The sequence below is a fragment of the Trifolium pratense genome, linkage group LG5, assembly GCF_020283565.1.
Source record: "Trifolium pratense cultivar HEN17-A07 linkage group LG5, ARS_RC_1.1, whole genome shotgun sequence".
Lineage (NCBI taxonomy): Eukaryota > Viridiplantae > Streptophyta > Magnoliopsida > Fabales > Fabaceae > Trifolium > Trifolium pratense.
In genome coordinates this window covers 55,118,090-55,133,937 of record NC_060063.1, presented here as the reverse complement: position 1 = coordinate 55,133,937, position 15,848 = coordinate 55,118,090, and the positions used below count along the sequence as shown (strand labels likewise).

The window sequence follows — 15,848 nt, the reverse complement described above, 5'->3', positions numbered from 1 at the left end:
TTCAGCTTATTTTTAAAGTTCTCTAGTATAACTTATGAAAACTTAAAAGATACAAAAATAGTTTGATTTTATTTTTAACTTTTGTTACAAAAATAGTTTATGCGTTGTACACTTGTATGATAAGCGCTTAAGCTATAAGCACTTTATTAAGTTGTTATAAAAATCCTGATTACCAGAATAAAAAATGTTGAATTTTCACGCATTAATCGATCTCGACCATTGATTTGAGATCGGTCGGCTTATATTACACTTTAATTATGTTGTTGAAAACGTGTAATTATAAAATGAGATGATATGATATAGTTATTCTATCTTATCTCTTATCATGACCATCAAATATGCTCAATAAGATTGAGACCTCATTGCTTCATTCCATTACAAGATTAATTAGGTTGGTTGATTGATTTATGTCAATAAAATTGATTTGGTGAGTATGCATGAGATGAGATCATAGTTTGAAACCTCATTGCTTCATTTCGCATGAGAAAAAAGGTTTAACTTGGTTCAAAATATAAAATATATTTGATCCAATATTGCAATTGCAAAGTTAACAGGATTTGAGTTTTATTTTCAAGCTACTATTGTAAATATGTTTTATTTGATAAACTTTGTTTTTGAAAGAAAGTCCTAAATTCTTTTGAAATTTCATGATAATAAAACAAACACAATGTCGAATAAAAAGTAACCAAAATACATAAAAATACAAAGTTTTATTCAAAATACAAGACTAAAACAAGGTACCAAAATAAAACATAAAAATACATATATAATAAAATACATAGACATCATATTCTATTCTTCAAATTCTGCATTTTTTCTTTGGGCCTTCCTCCTCATCACTGTCTTCTGATTCATCTTGTTCAATAATAATTCCTTTTCCCTTTTCACCATCTTCAACACCTTCCTTTCCCTTGGATGCATTACTACACACAAAATTTTAATATAAAGTGTTTATTAAAAATAAATAGAAAATAAAATGAATATAATCAACAAAAAAAATATAGTAGTAACAAAACATAATAAATTTTTTTTTATATAATTGACTATAAAAAAAATATCAGAATGTACCTTGATTCTCCTTTTTCACGAATAGTTGAAATACCACTCATGTCTCCGGCAGGCTATATAAAATTGATAAAATTTAAATTAGAATTGAAAATAATGATAGATCTTGAAATTTGCAATTCCGTTTTTATTTTTTATTTATGTGTAATTATTTTAAATATATATAAAAAATTATGATTAAAGATAACAAAATATCTTTACCCTTTCATTTGCATGATTCTTAAAAAATGCCAAAAGTTGATTGGCAATTTGTAATTCTCTCAAAGATGAAGATATTGTGTTAACCAACTCCAACTCATATCTAAGCAGTCCACTTTGTGGATAAAATCTCCAAACACTGCCTTCAAAGAGAATTGAATCAGCAGCAGCTTGTCTTTCATTTGGCTCAACTGATCTCATAATTCTCAATATGTGACTTAATCCAAAAAGCTTAATGGCTTTCTGAAAATCTTCATTCCTATTGGCTGGAAAATATTGGCCAAATTCACAATCAGGAGGGCATCTTCTACTCATTTTTCTGCATAAAATACATCTAGGCATTGTTTATATTTGGATGAATATGTGTCTATATGCACACACATTTATATATAAATTTGAGTCTACATAATCCAATCTTGTTTCCATACAAGACATGCAAATATATGGAAAGTACATAATTTTTTTTCTTCAAGTAGCATGGTGGAAAGTACATGCAAATATATGCGATTATTTTTCAGATTCATTGAATAATTGATATAATATAGTCCAAATACATCATTTATTCAATGAATCTAAAAAATGAACTTTTACTTATAATTAAGGCGATAGAAAGTAATTGGATAAAGAGATATAAAGAGACATATAAAAATATGATACTAGTGACAAGAAAGATACTTATCCTATCATTAATGATAAGAAACAAACATATCATTAATAAATTTTAGGGTTATGCTAACATGTGCCCTAAGGGCACATTTTAAGGTGTATTAAATTAACTAATATCTCATTTAATATACTTCAAAAATAGCAATAACCAACTTTATTAATTAAAAGATATAGTTCATTATATTTATTATTCATTTAAAAAAATTGCATAGGCAAAATATGATACTTGCCAAATATGATAATTAACTATATTTTTTTTGCTACAAAGCTTTTTTTTTTGTCAAACTTTTTTTTTTAAGTTGAAAACAAAATTAAATTATACTAGTAAGTATTATAAAATTCTAAAACATATTAGCAATTTAAAACCTAAAATTGTACTAACAATCGTTACCATTACAACATAATACTATAATATTCGGTCTTGTTCACCGAGAAAAAACAAAAAACACAAGTTAACATAAATCAAGTATTTCCAGGAGTACATATAAGCCCGATTGTTAACAAACAAAAACAAAAATTGGAATCATATAATTATGGTCGTATAATCAGGCACATCATCATAAATCAAATTTGGCAGCATATAATATTTTTGTCTTTCCAATTCTTTTAACTAGGTAATAAATATAGTGGACCATATCTTTTAATTAATAAAGTTGATTATTACTATTTTTGAAGTAAATTAAATGAAATATTAGTTAATTAAATGCACCTTAAAATGTGCCTTTAGGGCACATGTTAGCATTTGCCTAAATTTTATTATTATAAATACATAAATTTTTGTACAAAAAAAAACATAAACTTTAAAATTTATAAGCATAATCAAAGTTTTGATTAAATAGCTGTAAATTTTATATCTATATAAATTTTGTATGTTTGGGCATTAACTAATATTAATATATTATAATAATAATTAATGGTTAAATTTGTGTAATCTATCGTTTATAATTAAATAAATATAATAAGTCTATGTGAGTTTAGCTCAGTTGGTAGGAACATCGCATATATTATGTAGGTGTCGGTCGAGTCCCGGACACTCCACTTCACTTTTTCACCTTTAAGATGAAATTTCTAGCTACTACTAGACCAAAATAAAATAAAATAAATATAAGTACAGAGAAATTATAAATCTGTCATGACTAAATGCTGATATTTCTCGGTTGCTTTAAACCAAGACATTAGACTCAAGTGAGCTCCTCCTAAGATGGATTGTTCGGGAGAACCCGAATGTCTTCCCCTAAAACTAGAGGACTAATGCTACTAGACCAAAATGAAATAAAATAAATATGTAAACCAAAATAAAATAAAATAATGAAGTACATATAAATTATAAATCTCCCATGGCTAAATGCTGATATTTCTCGGTTACTTTAAACCAACACATTAGACTCAAATTGTTAATAAGTTCTTCCCCTAAAATTAGAGGACTAATGCCAAAAACAAATGCTGATTTTTCTTTTTACAAAATTATAAAGATATCTAAAATAATAAAGCGAATTGGTCAAAAAAAAAAGAAGCAAAAACTATCCTTTTTTTTTACTAAAAAGCAAAAACTATCCTTGAAAATTTTAGAAGTGCAAAAAATTATAAATCTCTCATGATTAAATGTTAATTTTTTCCCCTCAATTATAAAGATTTCTAAAATAATAAAGCGAATTGATAAATAAAATAAAGCGCGGCTTCAAAAAAAAAAACATACTTTTTTATTAGGCCAACATACTTTTTTTTTAAGTCTAAGCATGATCAAATAGATCTAAACATATCTATTAGGCCAACATACCTTTTTTTTTTTTGTTTAAACCTGGTATCCGGTCCTAGGACCGACTAATCCAAGGGGACTAATCCCACCGTCCACTTGTGGGGCCCATTTAAAGTCAGAGTTTTTTTTTTTTTTCGGTATGAACTTAGTCCATCGAAATTGGCATCGGGGGATGAAACCTTGAGAGAAATATACTTCAAGGATCCAAACCAACACCATAGACCAACCTCAAGTGGGTTTAAGGTTATTTTGTATCACCCACTTATGTTGTTTGTATTTTTCATTATATTGGGTCAGATTTCATGTCGCAACAGTTTCATGTACTTTTTTTTGTTTAATCTAATCAACTTAGAGTGCCGTAAATCCTTCTAATATTTCATTTGCTTAAAAAACAAAGGCATAAATGCATCAACAATCTAAACTTTCAACTTAATTATAAAGCAAAAATATACTTCGATCATCACCATAATAAAATTTCATAGTCGTAAACTTGTATCAAACTAAGTAAATTATCACACCTAAATAAAAAAATATATGTTCTTAAAGTTGTTAAAAATTAAAATCATCCAAAAAAAAGTTTTTAATAAATTGTTGTCGAATAAGTTTCGTTTTTCATAAGTGAAAATAAAAAGACATCAGAAACGTTGTATATATTTTGGGTTTAGTAAATGGAAACACTCCATTTTGGAGTTGGACTTCAAAAGTAGGGTCTAAATTTAAAAATAGGATAAAAATGCAAAATCATATAAATTTATTTGAATTTACCGTAAAGTCGTGAATTTATCCCCATTAAAACGGTTTCAAAACTGAATTTACCAAATTTCAAATCTTCAAGCAAATTAATTCGTTTTTTACCGAAGAATGTAGGTTCATACGTTTCTATGTACTAATACGTGAATTCGATAACATTGATCTCACTTTTAGATCGACCTGAATATTTAAGACAAAGTAGTATACTTTGGATTTGTATTGAATCTAATGTTATAATATGCTTAAATTAATAACTTGTTTTATAAAAGAAATTCTAAATTCTTTTGACATTTCATGATAATGAAATAGACATAACATCAAAACACAAATTATCAAAATACATAAAAATACAACCCCAAACAAGTTGATAATTAAACATAATGACAATACCATCTAATACATCAAAATACAAAGTTTTCATTCAAGATAAACTTAATGATAATACCATATAATAACAAGAATGAATATCATATTATTCTACTCTTCATCACTACTGGAAATTACTTCATCTTCATAAACAATGATAATTCCTTTTCCTTTGTCATCAACAGGTGCCTTTCCCTTGCTATGTACAAAAAATTAATATGAAGTGTTTATTAAAATTAAATAGAAAATAAAATTAATATATTGAAAAAACATAATAAGTATATATATTTTAATAATTGACTACTAAAAATAAATAAATCATATACCTTGATTCTCCTTTTTCATGAATAGATGGCATATTCTCCTTTCTGTATTGTTCCACGATGTTCATATCACTCACGTGTCCAGTAGGCTAATTAAGATTGATTGAATGCAAATTTAAAATCGAGAAGAATGATAGATTTTAAGATTTAACTATAAGATCTATTCTCTTAAAAATCACAGAATCAATAAAAAAAATTGATTTTGAATTATATCATCAAGTAAGTAATTCAAACCATTAATGAATTAATTCAACACTTAAATACTTCAATATGTTCATTTATTTATCAACAATTTTTTTTTGACAAAATTTATTTATCAACAATTAGAGATCAATAAATTTAACAATGTTATAAAGATAGCATTGATCATTTAAAAGATAACAAAATATCTTACCCTTTCAATCAAGCTTAGCATTTGTGTGCTACAAATACCAAGTTGATTTGCATGTTCCCTACAAAATTCCAAAGGTGTGTCAGAAATTTGTAGTCCTCTCATAGAGGAAATTATTTGGCACAAAGGACATGTATTATTCTGATCCATTTGTCTCTAAATTTTGAATATATGTGTCCATGCACATACACACATATTTATAATTGAAAAAGCTATAAACATATGGAAATTACATTATTCATAAGCCATATATATAAATTAATAAAAACAAAACATATTTTAATCCCAAAAAAGGTAATTGAAACCGTTTTTGAGATACTTTGCCATATATATAATAAATTACTTCATAGGAAAAAAAGTTAGTAATAGATTTTGATCTAATAAAAAAATTAGTAACTTCTTTAAGCTAATAAAAAAGTTAATTTAAAACTTTTTGGAGATACTTTGTTATTTTTTTACCATGATATAAATACGAAGTTTTTGGTGGCCGTTAACGATGATCAAATTGTTGAGAAACTTATAGAGTACACAAGATAAATTTTCTCTTCCAACACAATTCTTTCTATACGTAGGAAGCAAAAATTGAATTTCTAAATATCCGCTTAAGGGGTCCTAAACTCTAATCACATAGCTATATTAATTTATTAGTGGTGAAATATTTTGCTTTATTTTATTTTGGTACGTAAAAGATAGTACTTTGCTTTATCTGATATAATAAGTTTTACTCGAAGGGTTAATCTGATAATATATAAGTGAATGCATGCATTGAGTCCTTAAAAAAAAGTTAAATGCATTTAGTAAAAACAAATGAGATAATACGTGTTCACGTTTTTTTAATATAAGAAATAGTCTCTTCTTCCAACAGCCCTTTTAACTCTACTGATTTTTTAGATATATCGAGAGATTGATGTATCTAAAAATGAATTTTTTCTTATATTAAAAACTAGAGAGAGTGATATATAATTATACATACATATTAAAATATTTAAAGGACTAAAATTTTTTGAAGAAGTTTAAAGGACTAAAATTAAATAACTTTTTTAGAAAAATCGGATCATAAGGTTATAATTGTCCCCCAATCACTTATGAATATAAATATTTTTATATTATCTCTCATAGAACTTTTAATAACTTTAAAATAAAAAGTTAGTTATATGAGTGAGTGAAAATACAGATAACATGACTATACAATTAAGTTTTTCTAACAAATGGAAAATTCAGTTTTAGTAGCATTGCTGCTGGATTGGTGGAAACTATCCCATAAGTTTTTTTTTGTCGACGTAAGTCAGTTATTCTCTATACGTAATTGTGAGATTAATTCTTCGTATCTTGTGAAATTTAAATGAGTGACAAGCTCTACCTAAGAGGTTTTAAGTTTTAACACTGCTGCTTGTATGAACCATAGATCAAACTGAAGACCTTTGTTAAGCTAGAAGATCTTAGAATTGGAAGTCGGTCTAATTAACTTAACCCTACAAACTTGACTTGGAAGGTGAAGATGATCTCTACTTTATAAACATATATTCAGACCATCTCGCAACTGATATGAGATTTCTTAACATTATTGTATAAGAGACGAGTTAAAGAATGTAATGTGGATATTTGACCCTGACTCACGCTAGGCATGAGGGTGGATAGATAGGGTTAAATTGATATCATGAAAATGGTTGGCCAAGAAGCAAAAATCTTCGTTTATTTTATGAATTGCATAACTAGGTAGTGTGCTCAGGGTCGTTTTTTGGTAAGTATACTTAATGTAAGAATGAACTTGCGACCATAAGGAATGAATAATGAACTTGCATAACTTGGTAAGTATACTTAATGTTAATACGAACATCTCAACGTACCAACAATCCCCTGCAGCAACACACAACAAGCCAAAAAGGCTTTTCGAGCCAAACAAACTAACACCGCTGCAACCAGATCCATGAGAACTCGCGACAGCCACAAAATTATGAACTTTTAACAGACAACAGGAGTAGAACAACACTAGGGATTAGAAAAACCCCAACCCTCTAAGTAAATGTAGGATATGTAGGATGAATAAATTATTATGAATAAGTTTGTGCCCACAAAACATATTCTTAGAAATAAATTGTGTACAATACGATGCTACTATTTCATTTGTCCAACATAAAAATAGTTTGTTTTGCATGTATTTTATAAAATAAAAATCTAATAACAATACTTGTGCTTATATTTTAAGGTCGATCATATGGTGACAAATTATTAGCCTAATCTTATATTATGTACCTACTATAAGTTAAAAAAATATTTATATACAAATTAACTTTTAATATTATATTAAATTAAATTAAATGTAATAAAACGTATTGATCAAATAATTAAAAGTACATTTGTACATGATATTATGTGATGTCTTGGTTAAAAGTACACTTAAGTCACTAAATTTGATCTAATAATAAAAAATTTAAATAATATATTAGAAATTCTGAGTTCAAACATCAACTTCATTATAAATCAAGAAAGTTATACACTTTAGTTTAATCTTGAGGTCCATGAGAAGTAGGAAGAATCCAAGACTTCATTTATTTTGGTACATGATACAAACTTATTTTATCATATTTTGATTAATTAAAATATTTGGTTGAAGTATGAAGAAAAAAGAATAGAAAAGAAAAAGATGAGGAAAGGGATGAGGTAATGCACATGTGTGTGATAGTGATTTCTAACTTCATTTCTTACACTCTCTATTGGTTACAGCTGTATTCACTACATTCTTCTTCCTTCCTATCTCTTACTTACTCAACTTTTTTTATTTCTTTCAATTTCTTCCTTCTTTTTGTTTGGTGTAATCTATCATCCGCAAACAATCGTAGAGATTAATTTTTCGAGTTTTATAAAATTTAAATAAGCTGTCAATTTTTTTTAAGAGTTTCAACGACGTTGTTTGTCTAACTCTAGAATTAAACCCAAAATTTTAATTAAATTAGAAGAAATTCGTGTCTTTTTAGCTAAGCAATTCTTCTTTTTTTTTTTTTTTTTTTATAATTCCAACTACTAATTATTTCAGTTCCCTGTATTCTTAATTCAGATAATGTTTTCTATATTCATAGCTACTGCCAGTATATTATAGTTCTATGTTCATACACAACTTCTATATAAGGCGGTGCATTTTTTCCTTTTTCCTAATCAAGAGACAGCTGTTTTCTTTATTTTTTCAAAGTATGGATTATTAGGAAATTATATAAAATTTTAATGGAATTTTTTAAGACATGTTGTAATTAAAAAAAAATTGAATCCAATTTATTTATTTTTTTACTAAATAACGAAACTTTGCATATATACGGGTCGATCTTTGGAAAAGAGCTAGACATTAATTATCCCTTTAAATAAATAAATTAAAGCATGACAATAATTTGAAAAAAGTTTGATAGTAGATGTATAGTAGTAGTAATTTGGGAAGGAAGGAATATGTATTTAGTCCAATCTTTTTCTAAGTTTTATGTATTTGAAACAAGAGTTTTTTAATTAATAATTAAGAGTATAAAAAATAATATTAAATATTTTATTGATATTGTATAATAACTTATAATTTAAGATAAATTTTCTCATCACTATAAATACTTCATTCGGACACAATTATAAGCAAAAAAACAATTTTTTAGATTCATTGAAAAAATAATGTATATGGTGTATATTATTGACAGATACATTACTTTTTCAATGAATTTAAAAAATAATTTTTTGCTTATAATTGTGTCCGAAAAAAGTAATACTTTGAGATGGAGAAAATATTTTTCTTTTCTTGGTGATCAATTGGACTATTTATTTGTAATCCCCACTAACATACTCCTATTAATTATACCTAATTTTCATGTGACATTAATGAAATTTTGTCGAAACATGATTAATAGTACTCGGTCCCTCGACGCATCATACAAAGATATGAACAATAAAGGGAGTATATATGTTTAGGAAAATGATAAATAGTGTCCTGGACATCAACAAAGGATATTAATATGAAAATTTTATTAGAGAATGTTAACATGTGCATATATGGTATATTTTAAGGTAGTAAAAATAGAAATTATGTCTTAAAATTTGTGCATTTTAATTTTTCAAGCATTAAATGTCTTGTATCATTAAATGTTAAATTTCTATATTAAGATACCTTATCATGTGCCCTATATGCACATGTTAACAAGACCCAATTTTATTTTGTAAATTGTGCAACTCAATGTTTTAATGATGTAAAAAGTTATTTTCTCATCATTAACTTTATTATTTGTTTCATTTTTTAGTATGTTTAACTAATGACTCGGAGCATTGTTTATGTTTTTTATAAACATGAACATGAACGTGAATAAATAAATACTCCATACACAAAAACAATATTAACAAGGTGTAGGACACTTGTTAAAAAAGACACGGAAAAAAAAATGATAAATTTATATAAAACAAATTAAATTGAGGTGTCCAACTCACTTGTATTGTTGTTCTTAAATTTAATGTAGATGATCATCCAACTGCCTCCTCGTGACCCAACAGTGGTGCCAGAGCTGATAGTTCGACGAAAGGTTCGATCGACTTCTTGTATCGAAAGTCTTCTTGATAAAGGTGGTGGTCAGATGGCATATCCCGTTGAGCTACCACAACGACGGTGCAAGTGTAGTGTGTTGAAAAAAGTTTCCGCTTTAGGGAGAACATAGAAAATTGAAGGACTCACACTTAAGGAGAAGATTGTTGTGGTAAGTGTGACTTAAGTCCCACATTGCTAAGAAAAGTGTAGGTTGACACTTTATAAGTAAAAAGACGCATTAACCTAACACCTTAAAAATTTGGGTTAAGATATGATGTCTAACTCCCTTGTATTGTTGTTCTTAACTTTTTGTAAAAAATAAATAATTTAGTTATAAATACAGGCAAAATGTTTGTATTTCTCAATAAGTTTTTAGGATCGGCTAAAAGTACAGGCAACTCGATAAGAATTCTAGACTTCAAACTTTTGAGGTTAAATTTAGTTATAAATATATAATATGATAGATTAGTTATATCGGCTTTGTTAGGATAAATGTCTCATTCTCGTCTTGACTAAGGTTTAATTTCTAGATTTTCATGAAAGTTTATATAGTTAATTTACTTTTTAAAAAGGTAAATTTCTTTTTATATATATAAAATCGGAGGAATAATACATTAAAAAAATATCTTTAAAATTATAATTAATAAAGTAAAAAAATGAAGAGAATTCTAAGTCATATTTACATTTTGTTTATGATAATAATGTTAGGTAATTCTTCATTCCCCATTTAAAAGTCAACATCTTTCACTTTGATAACAATGAATATACATTTCATTAATTTAATATTCAAAAAATAGTAACTTAATGTGGGTTGGATATAGTATATAGTACAAAATATACCCATCGATATGTCATAGAAATAACAATGATAGACAGAAAAAAAACTCTAACTCTAATAATATATTGTAAGATTAGTGCCTTTAAATTAGTCTTGCTCCTCCAGCTAGATACCAAATTTTAAAAACTAACATGTGCAATATGGCACATATTAAAACTACTAAAGTTAGTAATTTTTTTATTAATATAAAATGCAAAAATTTTAATACAAATTTAATTATTTTAAATTTTTTAAAATGTGAAAATTTACATACCATAAAAAAACCCTTAAAAAATAGACAAATGCTAACGAATGTCTATAGGACACTCTTTAAGACCTTAAATATTAGAATTTTATGAAAATACGTAAAATCAATACATTGAAAATTGTAGTGTTTAATTTTTTTAAAATTTTTTTTTTAAATAAAATACTTAAAGAATGTTTCAGAAACACTCGTTAGCGTCACACTTAAAAATAAACAATGAGAAAAGAAAACAAAGAAGGCTTCTTTTGATTACCTCGTTGGGATCTGTTTGTGAAAAATAATGAAGTAATCATAATTAATCAATTAAATAGTATATATTCTATGTTTTTTTTTTCTCTCTCTCTCTCTATCTCTCTTACATAACAATAACAACCAGACAGAGAGACAGACAGACAGAAGAATAAAGAGAGATAATTAGCGCAAACATCTCTCACTCATTTTTCGGTAATTCTTCTTCTCCTTCTTATCTCTGTGCACTCTCAACTCAATTACTACTTCTTCTTCATATCATATCATAATTCATATCCCTTTTTCTTCAACTATCATCCCAACCCAACAACTATTTCTTACTCATTTCATCTTTTGGAATCATATACTGCTAAAAAGGTCAGATTTTTTATTTGGGTTTTCTCTCTTTCATCTTAAAAATCCATTCTTTTTTCTGGGTTTTTACTCTTTTTCTTATACATGTATATGTATATATCTATGTATGTATATGTTTGTGGTACATTATATGAAAACTAGGTGAGTTGTATTTAGTATTTACATTTTGCTGCTACACTTTATTATTATTATTATTATTATTTTTGTATGACTTTGACTTTTGTTTTTTTATGTTCCTACTTTGTTCTTCACTTGTTGGTTTTGTCAGATACTATTTATGGATTGGATTGTTAAGATTTAAGACACATTTTTCACTTGATACTCTGTCATCATCACAATTGACTGTTTCTGAAATTGTTTATCTTCATTCCAAAAGTGCTTGGATTTTGTGGTACTTGATTTGCTTCAATATATATTGATTATTTCTTTTTTAAATTATATTGGTTCAATTCCTTAATTTCTAGGGTACTTGAGTTTGTTGTGGTTGGTTGAATTTCTATAAAGTTTGTTGATATTGTTTTTACTTGTTATAGTTTTTGTCTCATCATATAATTCAAGTGTGAGCTTCATCTTGATAGGAAAGAGCTACTAATCCCTAAAAATTTAGGTTATGTTTGATTGAAGAAAGAGCTGTTGGGAGTTTGAGTGTCATTACTATTGCTATATCATTCATAAGTGATTATGTATAAGCTATTTTTTCTATAATAAAAAAATAAAATAAAGTCAAACTGTTTTCATATAAGCTATAAGTTGTTTTTATAAGTTATCACAAAGAGTTTATGGAAATAAGCTGAAAGTAGCTTATGGACATGTCATAAGTTGTTTACATAAGCTCTTCCAAACAGTTTCAGAAGTGTTTACATCATCAGTAGATAAATTCAAATAAGTCGATCCAAACAGGTTCAATTAGATTGGACTTGATTAGTCTAAGGTAAAAACTCTTCAAAGTTTATATCAAATGTTACCGAACTGAAAGGTTTAGTTGACTTTGTCATTTGGCTATTCAGTTGAAAAGGATTTACTTAGAATTAGAAACATGTGATAGAGGTATTAGATAAAATGGAGGGTGGATTTTAACTTTTCCACAAATTTGAGCTAACCCGGTCAAATATTTGACTCTCTCTTTCTTCTACCAAATCTTGCCTCACTCTTAAGTTGATGTTGTTTCATCTATTTTCTTTGATAGTTGAGAAAACCTATGTGACTGGTGAATTGAATAGATTTCTCGCACACACAATTTTTCTTCTTTATAAACTGACTTACATACTAACATATTTCTATAAGAAATAACCTTTAATCAATAGAGTAACACACTTGATATATTTATCCAATCGAAAATGGCACACTTGATACCAAACTTGCTAAGTTCAATATCACGTTTGGTATGTAACCGAAACACGCTATTAAAAATCACGAGTTATGATTTTTTTTTTCCCCCTGAAATTCTCTAATACAATGAGTTACTTATAGAACAAGACAATAAACAATTGCAGTCACTTTTCCATTTTTCCCGTTGGAGTTCTCTCCACATTTATGAATGCTTTATGTAGACAATCTCTGCCTGTACTCATCTTTGTATTTCATATATACTGAGATATCAGATGATACTTTAACGAGAGTTGTTTTCCTGAAATGTTATTGCAATCTTGGTGACCAATTCGTCAAGACTTTGAACTTTGTTACCCCTATTTTGTGTAATTAAGTTAAATTCTAAAACAAGGCAAAGTGAGTCTTTTCTATTTGCCAAGCCTCAAACCTGAGGACTTTACTCAAATTAAGCCATTTATATTGTATACTCTTGTGTAAGCAGTAATGTTTTTTAATACCAACCAAACAAGTATGCTTTACTTTATTTTATTCATGATAAAATTATCATTTCTCTCTTATATTTTACAGGGCATCCGAGTTTTGCAAAAATAATATCATATACTACAATGAGGGGACAATTGTGACAATTATATGGATCCACAGACCTTTATTAGGTTGTCGATAGGCTCTCTGGGTTTGAGAAATACTGGAACTGAACTGAGCACTGAAAAATCCGGAATTCAAAGACTCTCTTCATCTTATGTGTGTGAGATACGGCTTCGAGGTTTTCCTGTTCAAACATCATCAGTCCCCTTAATAACCTCTGCAGAAGTTATACGCGATACACAAAACATTGCGTCTAGCTTTTACCTTGAGGAATCAGATTTAAAAGCATTGTTAGCTCCCGGTTGTTTCTATAATCCTCATGCTTGTTTGGAGATCTCCGTGTTTTCAGGGAAGAAGGGATCTCATTGTGGAGTCGGTGTCAAAAGGCAGCAAATTGGCGTTTTTAAAATGCAGGTTGGTCCTGAATGGTGTGAAGGAAAACCTTTGATTCTTTTCAATGGTTGGATAGGTATTGGCAAGAACAAACAGGAGAATGGAAAACCGGGTGCTGAGTTACATTTGAAAGTTAAACTAGATCCTGACCCTAGATATGTATTTCAATTCGATGATATAACGAGATTGAGTCCTCAGATAGTTCTGCTTCAAGGATCAAAGCAGCCAATCTTCAGTTGCAAGTTTAGTAAGGACAGGTGATATGAAATATTATACTTTCGATTATATTCATTGATATTAATATTAATACTTTATAGAAGTCATGAATTAATTCTTCGCAAATGATAACATGCATTCAGGTTTTAAAATCAAAGTCAGTAACATGTTTTTCTTTGCATTCGGAAGCATGGACAAAACACAACATTATGCCAAAATGTCTATAAAATGCACAATGTGTATCTAAAAGTTTGTTATTAACAAAATTTTGATAGTTATGAAATGACAGGGTTTCCCAGATTGATTCGTTGAGCACTTACTGGTCGGGTTCTCCCGACACTTCTGACTTAGAAACCGAGAGGAGAGAGAGAAAGGGGTGGAAGGTGAAGATACATGATCTATCCGGCTCAGCTGTAGCTGCAGCCTTCATAACAACTCCCTTTGTTCCATCTTCAGGTTGTGACTGGGTTGCAAGATCCAACCCAGGAGCTTGGTTGATTGTCCGTCCAGATGTTGGTGGTATATCCGAAAGCTGGCAGCCGTGGGGAAAGCTCGAAGCATGGCGAGAGCGCGGCATTAAAGACTCTATATGCTGCAAATTCCATCTTCTATCTGAACCTCAAGATGGAGCCAATCGTCTTATGTCTGAAATAAATATAAATGCCGAAAAGGGTGGCGAGTTTTTCATAGATACTGAAAAACACATGAGAACCATGGCTACTGCTGCAAGTCCAATCCCTAGTCCACAAAGTAGCGGAGACTTTGGCGCACTAAGTCCAGTTGTTGGAGGTTTTGTCATGAGCTGTAGAGTTCAAGGTGAAGGAAAGCGTAGTAAGCCGTTAGTACAGCTGGCATTGCGACATGTGACGTGCGTGGAGGATGCTGCCATCTTCATGGCACTTGCTGCAGCCGTTGACCTTAGTATCGAAGCGTGTAAACCTTTCCGAAGGAAGATCAGAAGAGGGTCTCGGAATTCTATTTGAAAAACAAAGCTAATGCTAATGGATATGTTTAAACAATATCATGATACATGAATGAATGTGAATGCTATATGCCTTTGCTTTTCATTGATGTAATATTTACAAAATTGTACAGCATAAGGTTCCACACATTGCTCTCTTGAGAATTCTTCAACTCATTAGCAATGTGATGTATTTGGCTATATGACAATGTAACTTTTGTACTATTAAGATACACAAAACAACCTCTTAAGCTAATGAACTTCTCTAAAATTAACCTCATTCAGAAAAGCTTCTACTTCTCATAATAGCTTTTACTGTCACATGCTTATTATCTTTGTTTCATTATTGATGTGAGTTGGGTTCATGAGACACCTTATACATTGCATTGCCTTTTGACTGGATTTCAAAATCTGTATGTACCGAAGTTATTTAGAACAAAAAGTGTGGAATATGCAATGTCATTTGTCTGTTTTTACTTTTGTAAATCTTTTTTTTTTTTTACTTTTAATCTGTTTAATTTTTTTTTATGCTAATTTGATAAACTCTTGTTCCATCATGCATTCATTTGTTTGGTGTATAGAACATAATAAACAAGATAGACAAAATAATGAGATTATAGG

General features: G+C 28.5%; 2 protein-coding genes across 3 annotated transcripts; one reads left to right on the top strand and one right to left on the bottom strand.

The window, feature by feature from the left end:
• Nucleotides 1-799: 799 nt before the first annotated feature.
• Nucleotides 800-1,578, bottom strand: LOC123886926 (LOB domain-containing protein 9-like). The gene is made up of 3 exons (XM_045936197.1): nucleotides 1,267-1,578; nucleotides 1,069-1,121; nucleotides 800-923 (listed from the first exon to the last, which is right to left on the bottom strand). Exons 1-3 carry the CDS (start codon nucleotides 1,576-1,578, stop codon nucleotides 800-802), a joined length of 489 nt encoding a protein of 162 aa, XP_045792153.1.
• A 9,904-nt stretch (nucleotides 1,579-11,482) lies between these two features.
• On the top strand, nucleotides 11,483-15,507 carry LOC123883299. Of its 2 annotated transcripts, none has more exons than XM_045932052.1 (3): nucleotides 11,483-11,584; nucleotides 13,640-14,307; nucleotides 14,556-15,507. In XM_045932052.1, the coding sequence occupies exons 2-3, from the start codon at nucleotides 13,703-13,705 to the stop codon at nucleotides 15,247-15,249; spliced, it is 1,299 nt and encodes a 432-aa protein (XP_045788008.1). In that variant the 5' UTR covers nucleotides 11,483-11,584; nucleotides 13,640-13,702; the 3' UTR covers nucleotides 15,250-15,507. The 2 variants fall into 2 exon arrangements, with proteins under 2 accessions (XP_045788008.1, XP_045788007.1); XM_045932051.1 differs by having other exon boundaries at nucleotides 11,531-11,746.
• The last annotated feature ends 341 nt before the right edge of the window (nucleotides 15,508-15,848 follow it).

Coding starts and splice junctions, on each gene's coding strand:
- LOC123886926 (XM_045936197.1), bottom strand. CDS start 1,578: ATGAGTAGAAGATGCCCTCCTGATTGTGAATTTGGCCAATATTTTCCA. Junction 1,122..1,266: donor AGAATCATGCAAATGAAAGG/GTAAAGATATTT, acceptor AATTTTATATAG/CCTGCCGGAGACATGAGTGG. Junction 924..1,068: donor CGTGAAAAAGGAGAATCAAG/GTACATTCTGAT, acceptor TTTTGTGTGTAG/TAATGCATCCAAGGGAAAGG.
- LOC123883299 (XM_045932052.1), top strand. CDS start 13,703: ATGGATCCACAGACCTTTATTAGGTTGTCGATAGGCTCTCTGGGTTTG. Junction 14,308..14,555: donor TGCAAGTTTAGTAAGGACAG/GTGATATGAAAT, acceptor ATGAAATGACAG/GGTTTCCCAGATTGATTCGT.